Source organism: Monomorium pharaonis, chromosome 9 (genome assembly GCF_013373865.1).
Source record: "Monomorium pharaonis isolate MP-MQ-018 chromosome 9, ASM1337386v2, whole genome shotgun sequence".
Classification (NCBI taxonomy): Eukaryota; Metazoa; Arthropoda; class Insecta; order Hymenoptera; family Formicidae; genus Monomorium; species Monomorium pharaonis.
Window position 1 is genome coordinate 6939837 of NC_050475.1, and position 24576 is coordinate 6964412.

Genomic DNA, 24576 nt, shown 5'->3' on the forward strand with positions numbered 1-24576 from the left:
TGCCTTATATAACGTGCCTTAATGGCACTCATCACCGTGAAGACAACTAAAAGGGAGAATCCCAAAATATCTTTGGCATGGATTAGTCTAGATAGATTTTGATATGATTCCAAAGGTAATCTTAAAGAGAGCTCCATTATGCTTTGAATTAAACGTATTCGTGGTTTAATTGAAATAAATGTGATGACTACTATAAATGTGCCACAAATAACAATAAAATTATCATAAACTTTTTTGGCAGTGTTATTCGTTGTATTTGTTTCAGATGTACTCGTGCCATAAAGCATTATTAGTCCACAAATGCAGAAACTGCAGAAAAATATAATTGATAGAAAACAGTCTTGTTTATAGGTCTTGATGGTTGAAGCTTTAATCTTATGTGGAAATACTCCCAGAATGCGGCAAAAAGTGAAGCAAGGGTACATCAATGATTCAAAGTTTGTAGCATGGAACAACTGCCATATATTTCCTTTTCTTTTACTTTTGCATCGTTGGAATTTCGATGATGATTTGAACATGTTTGTTGAAGTATTATAAAAAGACAATAATCTTTGTTGTAAAATATAGTCAAAGAAATATTAATTATGTCAATATATTTCAGTGTTAATATTTTTATACTGTTTTCTTTTCCTACTAAATTTTATAAATATAACTTTTTGTATAGTCTACTCTTTGGCAAGTTTAATTTAAAAATTACTAATACAATTGTTGCATTGGACAGCAAAATAAGACTAAGGAATATATTAGTTTATGAAGTAACTATGGTTTTTCTGTAAAACATACGTGTACCTAAAACAATTTTATGTAATTGCAGTATAATTTACTATCCTATATATGTCGATTATGTACAAAACGGATAAGCATTATCAGATAAGATATCTTTTACCTCTTTTATAGGTTTATGTAATAAAGTTTAAAATTACAATAAATATGTATCTGGTTAATATGCATTCACAAGAAAACCAAACTTTATTTTAATTTACATTACTTTAGTATTAATAGTTGAAGCATTTATCTTATATGAAAATATTCCCAAAATATATACGGCAAAGTCATGAAATAACCACTTAATCAACTTCGAAACATATATATATATATATATATATATAATTATTGCGTTATAATTCACTATCTTGTACATCTAGATTATGTAACAAAGCGAATAAACCACGTTAACCAGATTTTTCTTATAAATTCATATATAAGTCAATGAAAAGTTATAATTTGAAAAGTTATAATATTGTGCTATAAAAGCAATATCAGAAATACAAAGATAAATTTTTAGTTTAAATGAAATGTTTAGTTTTCTGTCATTGTGATGTATTTGATATTTAAAAAAAAAAGTAGTATATAAGAGGATCTAAGAACATTCTAGAGCGACTATTGCTGGCCGTTCCTGCGGGTTAGATTGTCTTTTGTTTTTGGAGGACCGGACGAATGCGCCTGTACAGTCCATAGAAGGTTGTAACTCGACGCAGCATTTTTCTTAAACATACATAGTTACTACCAGTGTGAATGTGCTGAAAATCGAGTATCCACATCCAAACGACCCTCCTCCTTCTTACAAATATGACTTCATAAAATACATAAGTACTTTATTTTATTTAATATTGCTATTAGGTTATAAAGTTTTTTTTTTAAGAATTACTGTGCGCCTTAAGAATGCATCTCTCGGTTTAAACATAAAGTATCTTAAAGATTAAAATGTTTTTAGTCTTTTAGACGTTTATATTATCCGGGTTACTATTTGCCATAGTATTTTGTGAACATGACTACATCTAATGTTTTCATTAAATTAATTATTTTTCTATGTTATGGATTATTATTATATTTTTAAATATTTTTTCATAATTTAATTAGTATCTTTATATTAACTGGATTACATCTTAATTAATAATTGCTTGCAAGAATTTAACATGGATAAGAATTGCATTAATATTAATAGATACGTGGTAATGGCACCCACCATCTAAAAAACAAGATTACAAAGTAACAATAGTTACATTTACGTAACAAAAATAAACGATCTTGTACTTACAGTAGTGAGAAGCGTAGCATCTACAATAATTCCTTTTGCTGAAAATATATTCTTACAATGCATTAATTGCAGGGCAAATAGATGCAACTGTAATATCAGATCAAAAAATTCATGAATTTAGAATTGCAAGAAATTATAGGTCTGATAATATGTTAAAAATGACATTAATATACGTAGGACATAATCTAAAAGATATACATATAAGTACAAATGTTTAAGATATGTAAGATATATAAGGTATATACATATTTTTAATCTACCTCGTATTTTATTTCCTCATTGTTGATATTATTAAGTACGTTATGAACGGTGATGTTGATTTCCATGGCTTGATTTTTGCCGCTCTCGCAAGCCCATATTATCATTATCATTTTTACGGAATAATATATTATAAGTATTATCAAAATTAAATCATAATTCTGATCGTTTAAATTGTTTACTAACATGCCAATTTTCCAATGCCTTACGTAGAAGTATAGTACAAAAGTGATCTGCACGAAAGTCAAGATTATACTAGCAAGAAGTTGCAAACTAAAAATCACGCTTAGCATCTGCACTGTATCGCTGATCACTAAATGTTGCTTCTTCAATGCTTTGACTTCCATTAGTGGGAATGGATTTTTCTGCTTATGATACGTTCTTCTCAGAATATATGACTCATCATTCACTACAAATTCCCGTAGGTTCGCCAGATCGTCATTGATTTGTTTGAAACATGCTTTTAATACACAAACACAATTCATATACAGCATGTCCATTTGAAACATCACTAAACAGACATATAGTGTGTAAATAGATCCCAAAACATAAGGTGCCTCAATGACAAACATTAACAAAACGACAGCTAGAAGGAGAAATCCCAAAATATCTTTGGCATGGATTAATCTAGATAGATTCTGATATGATTCCAACGGTAATCTTAAAGAGAGCTTCAGTATACGTTGAATTAAACGCATTCGTGGCTTAATTAAAATGAATGTGACGACTACTATAAAATTGCTAAAAATGTTGAAGCAATTATCCCAAAGTTCCATAGGAGTGTTATTAGTTATATTCTTTACAGGTGCATTCGCGTCAAAAAGCATCATCAGTTTACAAATGCAGAAACTGCAGATAAAGATAATTGACAGAAAACAATCTTGTCTGTAAGTCTTGATGGTTGAAGCTTTGATCTTGTATGGAAATAATCCCAAAATGCGGCAAAATGTAAAGCAAGGGTACATCAGTGATTCAAAGTCTGTGGCATGGAATAGCTGCCATATGTTTCCTTTTCTATTACTTTTGAATTCTTGGAACTTTAATGATGATTTGAACATATTTATTGAAGTATTATAAAAGGACAGTAATCTTCATTGTAGATTATAAACAATGAAATATTAATTACTTCAATACACTTTAGTGTGTTAATATTTCTATAAGATTTCTTTTTCTTAGTACAATTTTTTATATTTTTACAGCGAATGTGTAAAATGATATACACTTCTTGTATTATCTACTCCTGGCGAGTTTAATTTTAAAACTACTAATACATTTTTTTTTTTTTCTAAAACATACGGGTACATAGAATAATTGTATGTAATTGCTGTATAATTTACTATCTTATACATCTCAATTATGTACAAAACAACTAACCATTATCAAATAAGATATCTTTTATTAGATTCATGTGTAATTAAGTACAAATTATAATAGATATATATTGCTAACTGATATAAAGTCAAGAAAAATAAAGTTTTTTCAAATAAAATTAATAATTATTTTAATCAATATTTGATCAACTTTGCATAGTACGACCGTATATTTATTTTTTTTTAATTAATGTAATTGAATTATCCATATTTATTACTGCTATTGCTATTGTTCTTTGTTAAGTCATTTTGCAAATTTACTATGCTCATTAGCAATGTATTTCTCATAAAACACATTGTTCAAGAGTATTTAAATTCAGGATAGAAAATATTTTTAAAATATTTATTACATTTTTTGGTACAACAACGATTAGCCACAAAGTGTTACTAGTGTTTAATAGAGTCACAAAGCTCTGCATTCTTCTTTTAATAATCTTAGCAACGGTTAAATAAAGTTTGATAATATAATAGAAAATAAAGTTTGATAATATAATAGAAAATAAAGTTGTAAAATTAGAATATCATTATCAAACGATGTACAGTGAGTATTTCATACCTGACAACGTTTGAAAATATGTAAACATTTTACAGCTTTTAATTATAATCGACGATCATGTCGATAGGATTAAAACTGTTTTAATGACATCTTCAAGATACTTGCGTTTTAAGATAGGACCACAGACTTTTGCATAATGCATAATGCAATACGCATGGAAGAAACAATCAGAATCGTCTATTTTTGTTAGATAGAAATAAAGGGTCCGATTTGTTAATTTTCTTGTGCGTTATATTTATTATGCGTTATGAAAAAAATCTGTGCAATCCTTATGTTTTAATTTTGGACATGCATGTTGCCTCTACTGCTATTTAGTTACTGTCTTAGTAAATTTTGTATATACTACATGTAATGTTTTAATTAAATTAAATGGTTTTGATTTTTATTACGTACCCTTTTTAGTTCTCAGTGAAACAAGTCGGTGCAAATATAAGACTATACTATTATATTGCGTTAATTTATTGCATTATTTATACATATGTAATTATGTATGAAAGTGATTAAAAATTAAAACTTTGTGATGTATTTAGTACGACTAAAGTGATATTTTACACACACACACAAATATGTATATATACGTACTTATAATGATAATAAAAATAATAAAATTAAAAATATTTAATATTTATTATTTTTTCTACTTGATATCTTCTTAATTAAATTTATAATATTAATTGTAGATTACTTGCTAATTTTCCACCGCAAGAATTCAACATAAACATAAATTGTATCAAGATTAATAAATAGGTGGTAATGCTGCTCATCATCTAAAAAAAAACAAAATCACTAAATAAATCTAAATATATTTACATTTATGTAACAAAAGCAAATGATCGATCACTTACAGCAGTGAGAAGTGTAGCATCTAGAATAACCCCTTTTGCGGAGAATATATTTTTACGGTGCATTAATTGCAGGGAAAATAGCCGTAACTGCAACATCGAATAATAAAATATATAATTTAGAATAGTTATATAATTAAGAATAGTTACAACTCTAATAATATATTAATAATTATATTAATATGTGTGCAAGACATTATTAGAAAAATGTGTAAACAATGTTATACATTTTATAATTTACCTCATATTTTATTTGCTTATTGCTGCAGCAATTATACACATCGAAAACGGTGGTGATTATCTCAGCACCTTGATTCTTGCCAGTTTCACAAGCCCATACTATCAATACTATTTTTGTAAAGTAAAATATTACAGATGCGATGAAGTATTCATAGTAAACTTGTCTTTCCTGATTGCTTATAAACTTTTCTTCTATTGGCATTAAGTAAAAGTACAGATTGAAAGTGATTTCAGCAAAGGTCATAACTATCGTAGAAATAAGTTGCAAACTGAAAATCATTTTCAGCATCTGTACTGCGTCGCTGATTGCTAGATGCTGTTTTTTCAGAGCCTTGAGTTCCATCATTAGAAACGGATTTTCTTGCTCGTGATAGATCCCCTTTAGAATGTATACCTCATTGTTCACAAATTTTTGCAGATCTGCCAAATTATCGTTGACTTGCTTGAAACAAGCTTTTAATATGCAAACACAATTCACGTATAGCATATCCATTTGAAACACCAGTAGAATGATGTATAATATGAATATCTTGCGCAAGATGCCAAATTTCATTTTGTAATAATATATCGATGATTGTATCACCAAAAAGAAGAATCCAAAAATGTCCTTGGTATGGATCAATTTAGACAGATTACGATATGATTCTGGGGGTAACCTCAAAGAGAGCTTCAGTATGGTCCGAATTAAATGTATTCGTTGTCCACTTAAAGCGAATGTAGCGATTGCTATGAAACCACCGATAATGTAAAAGCAGTTGCGTTCAAATGTCCTGGGCATGCTTTTGAATGCAATATTTTTAGATATATTAATGGCATACAGATTTATTAGTTCATAAGCGCAAAAACTGCAGATAAAGATAGACGATAGACAAAAACTTGGCTTGCAAATCTGAACGGTTGAAGCCTTAAATTTGTATGGAAATATACCCAGAATGCGGCAAAAAATAATACAAGGATACATCAACGATTCAAAATCTGTAGCGCGGAATAACTGCAATATTTTCAATTTTCTCTTCCTTTTAAATCTTTCGAACTTCAATGATAAATTGAACATATTTGCCGAAGCTTTATAAGAAAATATTAATTTTAATTGTAGATTATAATTAAAGAGATATTATTTATGTTACAAACACACTTTAGCATCAATATGTTTATAAGGATGTTTCTTCTACTTGTAAGTATAATTTCTTGTGTTTCTATGATAAATGTGTAAATCAACATAGACTTCTTGTAATCTGCCTACAACTGATGAATTTAATTTTAAAACTACTAATATATAGTTTTGCAACGTATAGCGAAATAGAACTCGGAAATACATTAGTCATAAAGTAACAATAGCTTTCTGCTTATCATTTTCGAAATGTGCATAAAGTAATTAAGTATAATTGCTGTTATATATAATCCATTGTATTGCACATCTTAATTATGCACAAACAAATAAATATTATCAAGATATTTTGAAATTTTTTATTAAATTTATATGTAGATAAATAAAAAGGTATAATAGAAATATACTTTTTATGCTGATATATAAAATTAGGGAAACAAAATTTTTACTTTAAATAAAATAGACAGTTTTCTTAATCAACATGGTGTATTTAATATTCTTTTTATAGTATGACTAGTAACATTGTAAAGCAATTAATTAAGTAATTTCTATATATAATATCGCTGTTAAACTCATTACAATATCGTCTTTCCGATCTGCTTATTAGCAATGCATTTGCTATTTGCTACTTTGTTGTATTTTATGAACATATGTTATATAATTAAATTAAATTAAATTAAATACTTTTTATATTTTATTACTAATTTAATTTTTATTATTAAATAATATGTATGTATATATATATATATATATATATATATATATATGTTTCTAGAATATTAATAAATATATATTTTATATATATGTATTTATGCATTGAGTAAAAGTACAGGTCAAAAATTACTTTATTGAAGGCTATAACTATAGTAGAAAAGTTGCAAACTGCAGATTTGCAGTATCTGAAAGTTAATTGCTAGATGCTACTTTTGTAGAGACTTAATCTTTATCAGTAGGAATTGATTTCTCTGCTTGTGATGATTTCCCCTTAAAAGATATGATTCAATGTTCGTCATGAGTTTTCTCAGATTCATCAGATCGTGATTAACATATAAAATAATCTAATATTTTCAATAACATACATATAATATATTTAGATTAAACTAAACTATGCAATTTGTAAGGCAAAATCATGCAAGTTTTATTTCCGCATTTGAAAATTAAATAGTTACGGGTTTTTTTTCTGTGTAAGTGAATGTTTTAATATTGTGCAATATTTAGTTTCCGAGAAATAAGGGGGTACCATTTTCTTTAAGATGTTTATTCTAATATTGACTTCTATTTTCGATATCAATTTCATATTCGATATGAGATATTTTTGTGTTAACTAGATTATATCATGACATTAATTCTAGATTTTCCTGCGCAAATATTGAACATCAATAAGAATTGTACCAAAATTAATAAATACATGGTAATGCTACCCATCATCTAAAAAAAATATTACGATAAAATAAAACTAAATATATCTATATTTACTTCAAAATCAAATGATTGGTCACTCACCGCAGTGAAAAACGTAGCATTCACAGTAAGGCCTTTTGCGGAAAATATATTTCTATAATGCATTAATTGTAGGGAAAATAACTGCAACTGTAACGTTACAAATCAAAAAGTTTTTTAATACATCAGAATTAAAAGATTCAATTATGAATTAGATAAATTAACACATTAAAAATTGCATTAATATACGTGTACATTGAACATAATTAGAAAAATATGTAAAATACGCAAACTAAATTATAATTTTTAAAATCTACCTCGTATTTTATTTGCTTATCGCTGGCACTATTAAGCACTTCATGAACGGTAGTAATGATCTCTGCGGCTTGATTCTTGCCAGTTTCACAACTCCATACCATCAACAATACTTTTGTAAAGTAATATATTATAACTGCGATAAGATACCCGTAATAAAATTCTATTTTTTGAACATTTATACCCACTTGTATCTGCATTAAGTAATAGTAAAGGTTAAAAATAATTTGAGTGAAGGTGATAATCATGGTAGAAAAAAGTTGCAAATTGAAAACTATTTTCAGCATTTGCACTGTGTCACTAATTATCATATGTTGCTTTTTCACAGCATTGAGCTTTATCAATAGAAGTAGGTTTCTCTGATGAGTTTCTTTCAGAACATATGGCTCACGTTTTGCCATGATTTTTTGCAGATTCGCTAGATTGTCGTTAATTTGCTTAAAACAAGCTTTTAATACGCAAACACAATTCATGTATAGCATATCCACTTCAAACACTAACAGAGATATGTATATTGCAAAAATCTGGCGCAAGATGCCAAATTGCACCTTAGGAAAATACATCCATCCTTGCATGATTAGAAAGAAGAATCCAAAAATATCTTTTGCATGGATTAGTCTAGATAGATTTTGATATGATTTCGGTGGCAGTATCAAAGAGAGCTGCAGTATAGTTTGAAGTAAACGCATTCGTGGTCCACTCTGTATGAATGTGACAATTGTTATGAAACCGCCGAAAATGTAGAAGCAGTTACGTTCGAGTTTCCTGGGTATGTTTTTAAATAAAATGTTATCAGTAACATTAATATCATAGAGAATTAGTACTTCGAAAACGCAAAAGGCACAAATAATAATGGTCGAAAGGATATAACAGAATTTGCATGTCTTGATAATTGAAGCGTTGATTTTGTACGGATGTATTCCCAAAAAGCGAGAAAAAGTGAAGCAAGGATACATCAGTGATTCAAAATCTGTGGCACGAAAAAGCTGCCATATTTTCTCTTTTCTTATACCTTTGATTTCTTTAAACGTCGATGACGAATTGAACATATTTGCCGAAGTGGTATAAGAAACAATAATCATATATAATTGCAAATTATTATTAAAGGAATTTTAATATTATTAATGTGATTAATATCAATACTAATATTTTCCAGTGTTTATAACAATTTTTTTCAGTTATAATTCTTTTGATTTCTACAGCGAATAAATTGATAAACTTCTCGCAATCTATCAATATTCGACAAGTTTACTTTGAAAACTAGTACAACTGACTCGTAAAACTAATATTTAAAAACTATTAAACAGTTACATCTCTTACAGCATAACAAGAGTCAGGAATATGTAAATTATTTAAAATAACTATAGGTTTTTATTATCATCTTCGGAACACGCAAAAAATTATCATGAAATTACTTAAAATAGTAGTTTCATGTCCATAATTTTACTATCTAAAATCTAGATTATACATACGAAACAAATTACCATTATCAAGATTTCACAACTTTAATTAGAATAAAAAGTTACAAGTTTAGATTATAACAAAGATTATAAGCACAATGCGCTGTTGTAATGTTAGAAACGTAAAGACAAACTTTTAATTTAAATAAAATGAATAATTTCTTTATCACTATAATGTATTTAATAAATTTATTTATATTATGATTTGAGCATTTAAGTAATTATATTTTGTGTATTTAATATTGCTGTTAGATTTATTAAAAGATCTCCTTTTCTGCTATATGCTCACTGACAATTTTTATCGACAGTTGCTGCCTCATGATATTTTTTGAACATATGTGATAGTTATGTTTTTAGCAGTATTAATATTGTAATCCTTAATTTCTGAAAAATAAAGGTGCTTCTTTTAAGTTTACTTCAATATTAGCAATTTCTTTATTCGATATCAGATATCTGTTCATTAACTATTCTATCATGACGTTAGTTCTAAATTTTCCTTCACAAGAATTGAACATAAATAGGAATTGTACCAAAAGTAATAAGTACGTAGTAATACCACCCACCTAAAAACTTAATACGACAAAGTAAAACTAAATATATCTACTTACAAAAACAAATAATTAGTTACTTACCGCAGTAAGAAAGGTAGCAGCCAATAAGTCCTTTTGCGGAAAACATATCTTTACCATGCATTAATTACAGGGAAAATAGCTGCAAACCCATACTATCAACAATATTTTTACAATGTAATATATTACAAATGCAATATGAAATTCATAATAAGCTTCCATTTTTTGTCACCCACTTGTATGTGCATTAAGAAATAATGTTAAAAGTAATTTAAGTGAAGGTAAAAGTTATTGTAGAAAGAAGTTGCAAAGTGAAGATTATTTTCAGCATCTGTACTGCGTCACTGATTATCATATGTTGCTTTTTTAGAGCTTTGAGCTTTATTAATATAATAATGATGAGTTCTCTTCAAATGATATGGTTCACGGTCCGCTACGAATTTTCGCAGATTCACCAGATTATCGTTGATTTGCTTGAAACAGGCTTTTAATACACAAACACAATTCACGTATAAAGACGCCAAATAGGTTAGAGACAAAATACATCGACCCTTGCACGATCAGAAAGAAAAATCCAAAAATATAGATAGATTCTGATAAATATAGTTAAAAGAAAAATATAGATAAAGAGATCTTTCAAGTTTCCTGGGTATGTTTTTAAATGTTTTCAGTTACATTAATGTTATAGAGAAATGGTAGTTCGAAAACGCAAGAAATACAAATAATAATGGTTAATACGATATAACATGTTTGCATGTCATGATAGTTGTAGCGTTGATTTTGTATGGATGTATTCCCAAAAACCGAAAAAAAAGTAAAGCAAGAATATATAGGCGATTCAAAATCCATGGCACAGAAGATGCCATATATTCTCTTTTCTTTTATCTTTGATTCTTTGAAATTTTGATAACGATTCGAATATGTTCGTCAAAATATTATGAGAACAATAATCTGAATTTTAAAATTATATAATCAGGTAGACGTGAATTAAAAATGTTATTAATATACTTTAGCAATGTATTGACAAAAATTTGTCTTCTTAAGTGCAATTTTTTATGTTTTCACGGTGAATGCAAGTTAACGTTAATTTCTCGCAATCTGTCTATAGTTGATAAATTTAATTTTTAAAATATTAACATTTATTGCGTTGTGAAATAAGACTTACAACTTTGTTAGGTGTAAAGTAACTAACTACGACTTTTCTCTTATTACCTCTAGAATATCCAAGAAGTAAAGCAAGAAGATATATAATTTTCATATCTATAGTTTTACTTCGATCATCTACGAAACAAATAAATATTATCAAGATCTTTGCACTATTTAAATTCGTATGTACATATAGGTAAATAAAAAATTATAATAGATATTGCGCTATTGTTATAAAGTTAAAGACAAAAAAGAAATTTTTCTTTAAATAAAATAAACAAGCTTTTAATTAATTTTGTAAAAATCTTTCATAACGTAACTGATAAAAAACGACTTGATAGTAATTAAGTAATTGCATTTTTGCTATTTAGTGTTGCTATTGACTTTACTTGTTAAAGTAACATTTACTTCCAAACTGCTGTAATTAAGTAATTAATTTAAGAATTTTTATAATAAAAATTACGACAGAGTGGTAATAAAGATAAGAGATATATTTAAAATAAAAAGATAAGAGATAGATTTTCCAAACATATAATTGAAGGAAAAAGGAAACATTAATATTACTTGGGGAATTACTCGTCCACATGAATGTTGTCGATATTATCTCTTTCATGTTTGCGTACATAATTTGATGGGTTGTCAGAACAATTACACATCATTATTTTACACATTACGTTATTGTATCCCAGAGGTATAGTTGTCGATCGAAGAGCGCCATGGTTACTTGACTCCTAACAAAGTGTCTTTTAAGACTTATTTCTTTCAAGACGGCACTTGTCTCCAGTTTGAAAATTAAATTTGCTGGGTAAGAATAACACTAGTCATCCAATTTACGTCTGCAACTGACAAGAGATTGTGAGGTGTTTATATTTTCAAAACATTTTGATCATGTTCGATTTCTCAAAATACCAAGAAGTCGAATTGAAAAGATGGAGGCCTTTTAAAGCCACGGACTTTCAATCCTTGATGTATCCCTGCTTCATCTGTTCTCACATTCTTGGAATATTCCCATACAAGATCAATGCTTCAACCTTCGAAATGTCCAAATTGCGCTATATTCTGTCAACCGTTGTTATTTGTGTTGTCTGCGCTTGTGGTCTTATGGTGTTCAGTGATATAAATATTTCTGGAGAGACCGATTTTAATCATATGTCCATGACTTTTGAGAATACTTGTTTCTATATACTCCACAGTTTTATAATAATTATCACATGCATCTTAAGCGGTCCACGAATGCGTTTACTCCAGACTATAATGGATGTCTCTTCAAAACTGCCTTTGGATACATATAAGAAACTGTCAAAACTAATTCACGCGAAAGACATCTTCGGTTTTTTCTTTCATCTCGTAATATTGATGTTATTTTACAACAAGTTTATATTTAATCTTGTCGAGGAGTTATACACAATATACGTTAGCTTAGTGGTATTTCAAATGGATATGCTATACTTGAATTGTGTTTGTATATTAACAGCTTGTTTCAAAAATATCAACAACAATCTAGTGAATCTTCAGGAGGCCGTGGTGAAGGATGTGCCGCATCTATTCAGTCAGACATATCAAAGAAATCTGTTTTTATTAATGGAAATCAAAATTCTGAAAAAACAACACCTAATAATTAGTGACACAGTGCAGATGTTGAATTTGGCATTCAGTATGCAGCTCTTCGCTACTATGGTCATAACTTTTTTCGAAATAACTTTCACTTTGTATTTTTACATATCGGAGTGGCCAGACTTCATAAAAGGCCTGAAAGATTTTCAGAATTGGTCTTTCTTGTTGTATGTAATAATATATCAAATTCTAAAAATATTTCTAATAGTGTGGGCCTGCGAGATCGGCAAAAATCGAGCTCTTGAAATTGGTACTAATATTCACGTTGTGTCTAATAGTATTAATGATGAAAAAGTGAAAAACGAGGTAATGCTACTCTATATATTTTTATATTTTCAGAATATTAATGCGACTTGTTTTATATATATTGAATTTTAAAGTAATTATTTGACTTTATATCTAAGTCAGTAGGTTCTGTATTATCTAACATTGCAGCTGCAGCTATTTTCTTTGCAAATATTGCATTGCAAAAATATATTTTCAACAAAAGGTTTTAATATAAATGCGACCCTTGTCACTACGGTGAGTAGAATTGATTGCTTTTATTAATTAAATTTATATTACTTTGTGGTTTTGTTTTTAGATCATAGGTAACATTACTACGTATGTCTTGATTTTAATACAGTTTCTGTTGATGTTCAATGACTGCAATGGAAAGTCTACAAACTATACATAAATAAATTAATTAAAGAAAGGTACAATCAAACAATAAATTATTTTCAGATAAATTTTTTTCTTACAACTTGTCTGTAAAATATTTAATATTATGCAGAATATTTAGTCTAAAAAACTAAGTATTTAATTCACAATACCAATTTAATGCGCTTTGCAACGAGTCTCTTTTTGTCTGACATTATATGACTTTATAATATGTTTCAAGATAATTTGCACATAATAAAAGTGTATCAGAAAATATAATCTAATAAGATAAAACACATTGTTAATATTAGATAAATATTAATTGCTGTACACATTCAATTAATGAATATATGAAATACATATAACGCATAAAAAAATTTTCCCTTATTTTAATTGAAGATGCTGATATGAAATAATTTATCGTTTTTATTGTGCATCTGTAGCATAAGAAACAAAAAATCCAGAAACGTGTAAATGTATCATTTACATTTGAATTTATGTGCGTTTGTTTTCATGAAGAATTCTTAAATAGTTATTTTTATTGATATTATAAAATTAAATTTAGAAATTTGCTTCTTTGTTCTGCTTCTCGTCTTCTATGAGTCTTTTATTGTCATACTAGAACATTACAGGCGCGCGCTGCGCGCGCGCTATTTGACTTTTCACTTTAAAAATAATAATAATTGCAATTTGATTTTCTCTATCTTTCATTTACATTAATCAAACGTCTTCTGCAATTTTAAATAAAAAAATTTAAAGTTTAATTATACATACATACATACCTACATACCTACCTACATACATACATACCAACATACATACCTACTTGCATACTTACTGCTATCTAGCTACCTAGATACCTAGCTACATATTTATCTAGTTACGTTCGCTCGTTTGCTCCCTTCCTTGCACCCTTTTTCACTCACTCACTCACACACTCAGTCACTCACTGGCTCACTCCTCGCTCACTCGCTCACTCCTCGCTCACTCTTCGCTCACTCGCCAGCTCGCTCACGCGCTCAGTCCTCGTTCACTCCTCGCTCACTCCTCGCTCACTTGCCAGTTCGCTCACTCACTCACTCCTCGCTCACTCCTCGCTCACTCCCGGCTCACTCCCGGCTTACTCCCGGTTCACTCCCGGCTCACTCCCGGCTCACTCCCGGCTCACTCCCGGCTCACTCCCGACTCACTCCCGGCTCACTCCCGACTCACTCCCGGCTCACTCCCGGCTCACTCCCGGCTTACTCCCGGTTCACTCGCGGCTCACTCCTCGCTCACTCCTCGCTCACTCACTCGCTCACTCACTCGCTCACTCCTGGTTCACTCCTGGCTCACTCCTGGTTCACTCCTGGCTCACTCCCGGCTGACTCCCGGCTCACTCCCGGCTCACTCTTCGCTCACTCACTCGCTCACTCACTCGCTCACTCCTGGCTCACTCCCGGCTCACTCCTCGCTCACTCCTCGCTCACTCCCGGCTCACTCTTCGCTCACTCCCGGCTTACTCCCGGTTCACTCCCGGCTCACTCCCGGCTCACTCCCGGCTCACTCCTCGCTCACTCCTCGCTCACTCCTCGCTCACTCACTCGCTCACTCCTGGTTCACTCCTGGCTCACTCCCGGCTCACTCCCGGCTCACTCCCGGCTCACTCCTTGCTCACTCCCGGCTCACTCCTCGCTCACTCCCGGCTCACTCTTCGCTCACTCACTCGCTCACTCCTGGTTCACTCCCGGCTCACTCCTGGCTCACTCCCGGCTCACTCCCGGCTCACTCCCGGCTCACTCCTTGCTCACTCCCGGCTCACTCCCGGCTCACTCCCGGCTCACTCTTCGCTCACTCACTCGCTCACTTCTGGTTTACTCCTGGCTCACTCCTGGCTCACTCCCCGCTTACTCCCGGTTCACTCCCGGCTCACTCCTGGCTCACTCGTGGCTCACTCCCGGCTTACTCCCGGTTCACTCCCGGCTCACTCCCGGCTCACTCTCGACTCACTCCCGGCTCACTCCCGGCTTACTCCCGGTTCATTCCCGGCTCACTCCCGGTTCACTCCCGGCTCACTCCTCGCTCACTCCTCGCTCACTCACTCGCTCACTCCCGGCTCACTCCCGGCTCACTCCCGGCTCACTCCTCGCTCACTCACTCGCTCACTCCTGGTTCACTCCTCGCTCACTCCCGGCTCACTCCTCGCTCACTCCTCGCTCACTCACTCGCTCACTCACTCGCTCACTTCCGGCTCACTCCCGGCTCACTCCCGGCTCACTCCCGGCTCACTCCTCGCTCACTCACTCGCTCACTCCCGGCTCATTCCTCGCTCACTCCTGACTCACTCCCGGCTCACTCCCGGCTCACTCCTTGCTCACTCCCGGCTCACTCCTCGCTCACTCCCGGCTCACTCTTCGCTCACTCACTCGCTCACTCCTGGTTCACTCCTGGCTCACTCCTGGCTCACTCCCGGCTCACTCCTGGTTCACTCCCGGCTCACTCCTCGCTCACTCCCGGCTCATTCTTCGCTCACTCACTCGCTCACTCCTGGTTCACTCCTGGCTCACTCCTGGCTCACTCCCGGCTTACTCCCGGCTCACTCCCGGCTCACTCCTCGCTTACTCCCGGCTCACTCCTCGCTCACTCCCGGCTCACTCTTCGCTCACTCACTCGCTCACTCCTGGTTCACTCCTGGCTCACTCCTGGCTCACTCCCGGCTCACTCCTGGCTCACTCCTGGCTCACTCTTGGCTCACTCCCGGCTCACTCCCGGCTCACTCCTCGCTCACTCCCGGCTTAGTCCCGGCTCACTCCTGGCTCACTCTTCGCTCACTCCTCGCTCACTCCCGGCTCACTTCCGGCTCACTCCTGGCTCACTCCTCGCTCACTTCCGGCTTACTCCCGGCTCACTCACTTATTTACTCACTCACGCACGCACCCCATCCAAGTCGCTAACCCATGTGCACACTGCAAACGAAGTAAAGTTCACATGTGTTTGCAGGTTTTCAATACAATGTCTGGTAACGGAATTAACACTTACTCATTTTACAAGTACACCCATAAAAAAAGTAAACAAAGACATTGCTTCGCTGTGGTCACACACAAACGCACACACACACACATTTAAATTTTTGTCTACAAATTATGGATTTCCTTACCGACATTTAAAAAAATTTTTTTTGAGTCGCCAAAAATCCTTGCATATGTTTTTTTTCACTAAATGAAATTTCCAAAATTTGAACTAAATTGGAGATTGGTCCGTTTCAGAAGCTAAATTATTTGTACATATTTTTATGTCTGAGTTTGTCAGGTATTTAAAAAATTATGATAAACATTTATAAAAATATATAAAATAAATATTTATACCATTATTATCAAAGAATATAAAAAATATTTCAAGTTTATATACCATTAGACACCACAGACGCGTGCTTCGCGCGCGCTACTTAACTTTTTATTTTTTACCTTTTAAAAATAAATTACAACAATAAATGTATAGATAATATTTATACAAATTTGACAGCTGTCAAAATTCAATTGCAATGACAGCTACTCTTGCAACACGAAGTAAGCGCAGCGAGAGAACCAATTGGCATCGCGGAAAAGCGACAACAATGATGTTCGAGAAATGCGAGCAATCGACTTTACATGCCTTTTTTTAGATAGGATTTGAATCATTTAAAAATATATTCTGAAATACACTGCATATTCACTACATATTCACTGTATATTCATTGCATTAGGAATAATTGACTAGCAATAGGTTCACTATTCATTTTTTTCGTAGCTATCTGTTTCTTTTTTCTTGATTTTTTACTTTCTTTTTTTAAATGCTCGCTTGATCGAAATGTAGTACGAATGCGAATGACATTTTCTTTTTTCTTTTTCCTTGTCTTTATTTTGTTTAGTTCAACAAAGACAAATTGAATACATATCTGTCGATATGTATTCCATATTATCTTTTTAAAATGATATATGTATAATATGCATAAATCGAGAAACGTATGACGTATACAAAAATGTATTCTTTTATTCAATACAAAAAATTGTAAGAATAAAAACAATTCAAAATTGTTTTACAGAAAGGTGAACATTATTTTTACAGAACATTAAAGTATTTTTCATTGCATATAAACATTGGCTATGATCTCTTTCGTATCTTCTTCGATGTCATTTTAATCTCATGAATCGTGTATCAGCGAATAGGGAAAATGATTGATTAAATCGATTAAATAAAATTTCATGTATAAATAGCTTAGTCTTACTTCATATGTGACGAGAAATGTCAACTACTTTTCGCATTTGAGAAATTTTAGGAGAGCGATAAATCTTTTATTTCGAATTTGTCATGACAGACGCACGTGCGCACGCGCGCGCGCAGCACACACACACACACACACACACACACATATTTGTATTCTTAATACTATACTCGGTTCGAGTAGTTTATATAAGGACGTCACTCACAAATTTTGAGGGTTCCATGTATATTTTGTACTTCCAAATGGACGCTCGTAAACACCGCAGTGTGTCACTCTTCATGTGCGCTCGTATAACAGAAAAATAACACTGTGTATAAAAGCCGAAGTCCTTTCCTGCAAAAGCAACGAAAGATAGTGATTCTCTCTGTGATACGAAATGAGATGAAATAATCCTAAGGCGCATTACACATACATACATTTGATATCGTGAAGAATTTTTATTTCGCATTCTTGTGATTTTTTATTATGAGAATTTTGTCATGATCATCCATATCTTGGCTTTTTTCCTTATTATTTAATTTGGATTTCAATTTCTAAATTACAATCAGTGAAAATACACTGGTTTTCAGTGATATACTTATAACTTGCCATTCAGTGAAATAAATACACTGATCTTTCAGTGATTATACACTAATTTTGAAATAAACTTACTAAAAGACAATAGATGTATACCACTGCAAATTAGTACACTAATTGCAATTTAGAGAGTAAAAAAGGAAAATAAGCGCGACTTTTTAGTCATTTAGATTGTTATTTCCAAAATTCAACACAAAATATACAAAATGAATGTCGTGAATTCTATAACCACACATTCTAGTTCATAATCGCCTTTTTTTCTCTATGTACTTTAATATTTTTATCTGACGCAATATGATAGGAATGCTTTAAGGGGAAAAAACAAAGAGAGCTTAATGATTTACTTGCGTTTTCTGTATTTTTAGGGACGATGCAATATTTTTGACCGGTACGACGTGATTTGCATGACGTAGCAAGCGTCACAAGCGTATTAAGAAGTTGCAACTCGAGATATTGGCGTGTTATTGGGGGCGACAACACGGAGGAGCCGTTTATTCTGCATTTAGAAATAAAAGAGGGAAAAAGAAAGAGAGAACCGGGCGCTCGCGTAACGCGAAAGTAACGTTGAATATAAAAGCGGCAGTGATCTTGCCAGAAGATATATACACGAATGGAGGACGAAGATTTCGCGTGACTGGCAGCCGAGAGAAAAGCAGGTAGGAGGGAAGTTCTGGGCGGAACGCGCGGCATCCCTTCGTGTCTTCTCAGTCGAAACGTCCTACGTGACGTCCTCGTTAAAATATAATCGCCAGCGCCGTCGTGTCTATAGAACTACAGGTCGCACCGATTTCGCGCGACAGGTCGATTCGGAACGGAATGAAACCTGCTCCTCGAGTTACACAGCTGAACGGATGGGCGCCATTCGGATTTAGCATTGTAACGCGAGACGGAGAATACGCTCGAGTTTTAGTATTGTAATAGTCGAGGCCATTAGATTCGGGACTTAAGAATGGGCGTCCTGTCAGTTTATTTCCGTCATAAACCGAAGTATCGGTATTTTTACAACAAAGTATTTATTAGTAGAATAAACCGCGCTATAAACTTGATATCCGGTTCTCAGTAAACCCAACTCATTTTCAATAAATGTAACAACGTGATATTGAAAAGTGGAGGAAAAAGGAAGAAAAGGGTGAACGGGATAGTAGAGGATAAAATCTTTTTTGTATAATTAACTCCGATTAGACCTTAACAAAAAATTTTATTAAAGCCTTACAAAAAGTTAAAGGTTAATTTAATTTTTGCCAATATAAAACCGTCTTCGTATTTGTAGAAGAGTCTACAATTGAAGTGCAAGTGACTTCTGATGCAATGTTTGTTAAACAGTAGAAGATTATATGCTGGAATATATACCACTTTGATTTTGGATAGTATTTCTTAAATAAAAGCTAAGACACAAAACTTCAGAAATATAAATGTAAACGAAAAAGTGTATTTCATCAGATAATACAGCCGTTTTTATAATACTGTTTTATGTCTTTTCATAGTTTTACTGTTTTTGCGATATTTTTCCCTAACAATATTAATTATAGCAATAATGAAATCAAGCGCTTCAAGAATTTCAGGCGAATTCGATGTAAGAAAAAATGTCTGTACAATATTGCGACGAAGAAATAAGGTAAAAACAGAAGCAGGAAAAAGAAGGCGAAGGAAAAGGGACACCCATAAATATAGTTTAGACAGACGGACAGATAGAGTTGAGTCTGCAGTATTTCTAAATGTAGAGATAGGTAAAACAAAAAAATAATTTGAAAAATGTACAGGCACTGACATTGCACTACTAAAGGCCGTTGCACGTACATTTCTGTAATTGTACCGTAAGAATCTGAGCAATCCGATTGGTTAACTCGGTCGATTACGGCTGATTTGAGCAATATGATTGGCCGAAATCTTACGGTTACGATTTCGGAAATGTACGTGTAAAGCCCAGTCTACAATGAGTCGTTGGTCGTAAGAAATTTAACCAATTATGTTCTTCTCTAAGATCAACTGTGATTGGTTAGATTTCTTACGACCAACGACTAACGACTTATTGTAGACCGGGCCTAATGGTTTTAAATGGATGCAAAGTATAACAATTGTTTCCTTGCACACACTGTAAACAAAATATTCAATTGATTAAATTGTTTATTTATTCAAACTGTGAAATTATACATAAATGTAAATGTATATAAAATATTGTAACCGAGAATTCCGATTGGTTAATTTGGCTCCGAACAGTCGCATAGAATTCAGGATTCAGGCGGCGAGTGTGATTGAGTGAGAAGACAAGCGGTATTAAATTTCACGTTATTTTATGTATAGATCAAAGTGCGGTCCCGTAAACTAGTTATTTATGGTGTCCCTAAGATAGTATGTAAGTACGTACCAGCCAGAATGTCCCTCGGAGTCCAGCGCGGCGATCAACCACACACACACGCACACACACGAAGTGTGTGAAGTGGTGACGGGGAGAAGCGAAAAAATTTCGGAACACTGCGCTACCATCATTACCGACGGCTACTTGCGACGCGCACGCACTTTTACGATCTCTCACGCAACACGCATCCAGGCAGAAATGGTGTCTCTCGGCTTAAAGATTGGGGATCGCGTCGGTGTTGCATCCTTCACCAGGATGGACTTTGTCGCCCGCTCGAGAAAGATAGAGCTATGAAGAGTGAGAAGACGCGATACCGATATTCGCCGGCGTCCAATGTGTCTGTTTCACTCGATACTAAAGTTTTGTTTTTTATTCCTGCACTGCAGTACTAGTGCAATAGGTTAGAATGAGAAAAAAATATATTTGCCTTATTCTAACTTATCGCAGCAGTGCAGGAATAAAAAACAAACCTTAAATGACGTCTCGCTCGTGCGGCGTTTGGTAAAAAGATGCAACACCGGCGCGATCCTCAATTTTTACGCGCCGAGGGACGCCATTTCTTACGCGAGAGACATCGTACAAGTGTGCGCGCGCGCGCGCGCATCGCAAATATGTAGCTGTCGGTAATGTCGGTAACGCAGTGTTCGGTATCGCTAATGCGGAACGGCCTTAAGGCCCGGCGCTAGTGGCGCTGCGGTCTGCGATGCGCGGCGTCGCTCGCGCGGTGCGGTTGGTTGGCGACTTCCGGTTTCCCGGACGCGGTTAACGTCGTATTATTCGCGTTAACGTCGATTATCCCGGGCGATCCGCATCCCCGCGGATGGATGATCGTGTGCGGTACGTCGGCTTCCCGTCAAGCCGATACGCGGGCCGGGAATCGAGTGTGTTGTGTCGCTGTGTTCGGTGCACGGCACGAGATCGCGCGGGAAAGGTTTAGACGCTCGGTACGCGCACCAAATAGGCCTGGCTCGTTACACCAGGAGGAAGGACCAGCCCGGTATACGCCGAGATATGTGACTCCACGGTGGAAAACTCCTATATCCTCGAGTCGATGGCGAGGGGGAGCAAAGATGCGGAGCGGGGGCCACACGAGGTAGGACAGGAGAATAATAACCTCGGCAAGCAATGTTTACGTTCAGAAAACACGAGTTAATCAGTGAGCGGCCGGTGATTATTGGCCCTCACTGTTAGATCTCTAAATTTAGGCCAATTATGTTAGGGAATTGCTAATTGTTGCGTAACGATTGTGTTTTTCTGAACGTAACCGTTGTACATCTGAAACGCGCGAACGGCTCGTTGCAATGTGAACACAAAAACGTACTCTTGCGTATTTTGCGGGAGAAAAGAGAACAGACGCGGTGTCCTCTTTTCGATCTTCCGGTGTGCTTTAGTTATTCCAGATTTTGCCTCATCTATCTGCACTGTCTATCGGGGGGGGGGGGGGGGATCATTTATCACCACATTACAAGCTAGAACAGAAAAATTGGCTTTCGCGTAAAGAGATATATAAAGGAGAGCGAGAGAAAGGGAGACAGATCGAAAATTGTGGAGGAGCGATGGCGGTCGCGCGAAAAGAGAGAAATGGGCGAAAAAAGCTCATTTCTGCGGGGGGTTTATCGGTCGGTGACGTCCCCCTCTCCCCCACCTCCACCGCTATATTGCGAAGGGAAGCATATGTTCCGGCCAGTCTGTCCCCCTTCTTTGCACCAATGTGGACGCGGACGTTTTCCCATTCTCCCGTTTCCGACACCGGTTGTAACGGCTGCGTTTTATAAAGTACGTGACTCCTCGGCGAAGATGTGCATTCGCGTCTCCCATTCCCTATTCCCCTCCCCCTCCCCCCTTCGATCCATTTTCTCTCGAGCTATTGTCTTTGCGCCATCCGCGCCTCTCTCGTATCCCGATCGCGATCGCGATGCGTTTCAATTCCCGCTCGATGTCGCGCGGTTTCGCGCGGTTTCGCGCGGTGTTTGGAAAATTCGTTCACTTTGCCCCTCGACAACGTAGAACGCACGGATAACCACCAATAAATAAATAGATTAAGTTGGGAGGGAGCAGTAATATTTGCGGAGACAGTCCGTGCGCTGTCTCTCTCTCTCTCTTTCTCTGTTCGTAGCTTAAAAAAATCTGTGTTGTTCGCAGTACATTACGCGCGAATGTACGTAGATGCGTCTCCCGATCAAAGGAGATTTCCACGGGTTTAACTGATTTCGCCGGGAGCTGCAAAGTAGCGGCGCGATTAATCTTTGAGAGGCGCAAAATTGATTCGCGTCCCGACAACTCTGCCGCTTAATAATCCGGCAGAGCCGCAAATCGGATTCGGAAGGGCTTATTGCGGTCGTAATAATAAGTAAGGGAAAGGATCTACCGCGCTACCTTTTATGCCGCGATGTTTTACCGTGACTCCGAAGAAAGATGAGCCAAGATAAGATTATAGAACGGATAAATGAAGGTAGATGAAGACGCGCAATTTAAAAGAGTAGTGACTAATTCGCGGAGCAGATAGAAAAAGGTAAAGCCGGGCGGCAAGAAAAATGAAATGGATAAGAACAAGATAAGGAGAACCGTTGTGAAATAAGAACAGAGATAAAGAAGGAATAGTAGCCGAAAAATTAAAGGGTCTCTTCTTTTGTTATACCACGTGCAAAATCCGTAAAGGATTTCAGAATAAACGATTCGCAAATTAAACACAAAATAATATATGTATTCCGATCCCGTAGAAAATTGTTATCTGTATAAAGAGAATTTTCTCATAAATTTATCCGGACAATTGTGGGACAATATTGTATTTCGAAGAATTTTACGTGATTTTCTCTGATTTATTAATATCTACTACATACATTTTAAGCTTATCACCATACACTGAAAAAAAACATACGAAATTGAAATAAATATTTCGTAAAAAAAATATATAATATTTATTTCAAATAAGATAATGTTTTCTATAATTTAGAAAGTGTATCATACATTTTCTAAATTATAGAAAATATTATCTTATTTGAAATAAATATTATTTATTTTTTACAAAACTGCTGTATGGTACTATTTCAAAAAATATTTATTTCAATTTGATAAATTTTTTTTTTTCAGTGTACCTGGTAAAATTTATAGCGAATTTTGCAGTGAAGTATAACGAAAAATTTTGCCTGTACTGGCATATCTATGATAAACGTTGTAAATAAGCCGAGGCTGGATTAACCTCTTTACTTTTTGCATTACAAGATTGGAAACGCATCACGGGGTCAACATCGGTTAAACGTCTCGCGAGAGCGAGCGGGTTCGTCGGGAACGGCCGCATTCACTGGGACTTGTCCTCATGTAATTTCCAAGATGTTGTTCAATAAAACAGCTCGATGTCTCGTTGGCAAAGAGCATCCGACAGGCCGACCGACCGACCAATCGACCGACCGAATGTGAGTCTCGTGCTTTTAACGTTATTGGAGAGCCGCGTGAATTTTCCCGAACGTTGGATATGTTCTCGGAATTGCGGTGTGAAAGAGAACCGATTTTTGGTATAATGGCAAAGCTCAGGAATATTTTATTAATTCCGGGGGGAAGGAGGGAAGAAAGAAAGTTGTATTCGTCCTCTCATTTTTCATTGTATATATACGAGTTACTTTTATTCGAGCAGGAAACGATGTGGGCCGCACCAACCATTAGCCTGGACGCGAGCTTTTTGTTGCTCACCGTCGCGACAGAACGGATAATGGATACTTAAACGCCCTGTTACGCACCCTCCGACGACCGAGCACCCCTCTTGGATCCTTTTCGTGCTTAGCAATCCCAAATGAGGGTGGTAGCAATAGTAT

At 34.7% G+C, this 24576-nt stretch overlaps 4 protein-coding genes across 5 annotated transcripts in view; 2 read left to right on the forward strand and 2 right to left on the reverse strand.

Moving 5' to 3' along the window:
• LOC105830687 (agrin) overlaps positions 1-24576 on the forward strand; it is a 569188-nt gene that overhangs the window by 366305 nt on the left and 178307 nt on the right. The window lies entirely within an intron of this gene.
• LOC105830684 lies at positions 634-3378 on the reverse strand. The gene has a single exon (XM_036292180.1). It carries the CDS (start codon positions 3352-3354, stop codon positions 2290-2292), a length of 1065 nt encoding a protein of 354 aa, XP_036148073.1. The 5' UTR covers positions 3355-3378; the 3' UTR covers positions 634-2289.
• Positions 7721-9272, reverse strand: LOC105830686 (putative gustatory receptor 28a). The gene is made up of 3 exons (XM_012670182.3): positions 8170-9272; positions 7916-8002; positions 7721-7840 (listed from the first exon to the last, which is right to left on the reverse strand). The coding sequence occupies exons 1-3, from the start codon at positions 9247-9249 to the stop codon at positions 7742-7744; spliced, it is 1266 nt and encodes a 421-aa protein (XP_012525636.1). The 5' UTR covers positions 9250-9272; the 3' UTR covers positions 7721-7741.
• On the forward strand, positions 7740-20152 carry LOC105830685. Of its 2 annotated transcripts, XM_028193234.2 has the most exons (4): positions 7740-13262; positions 13392-13478; positions 13540-13651; positions 18777-20152. In XM_028193234.2, exons 1-3 carry the CDS (start codon positions 12231-12233, stop codon positions 13630-13632), a joined length of 1212 nt encoding a protein of 403 aa, XP_028049035.2. In that variant the 5' UTR covers positions 7740-12230; the 3' UTR covers positions 13633-13651; positions 18777-20152. The 2 variants fall into 2 exon arrangements, with proteins under 2 accessions (XP_028049035.2, XP_028049036.2); XM_028193235.2 differs by lacking the exon at positions 13540-13651.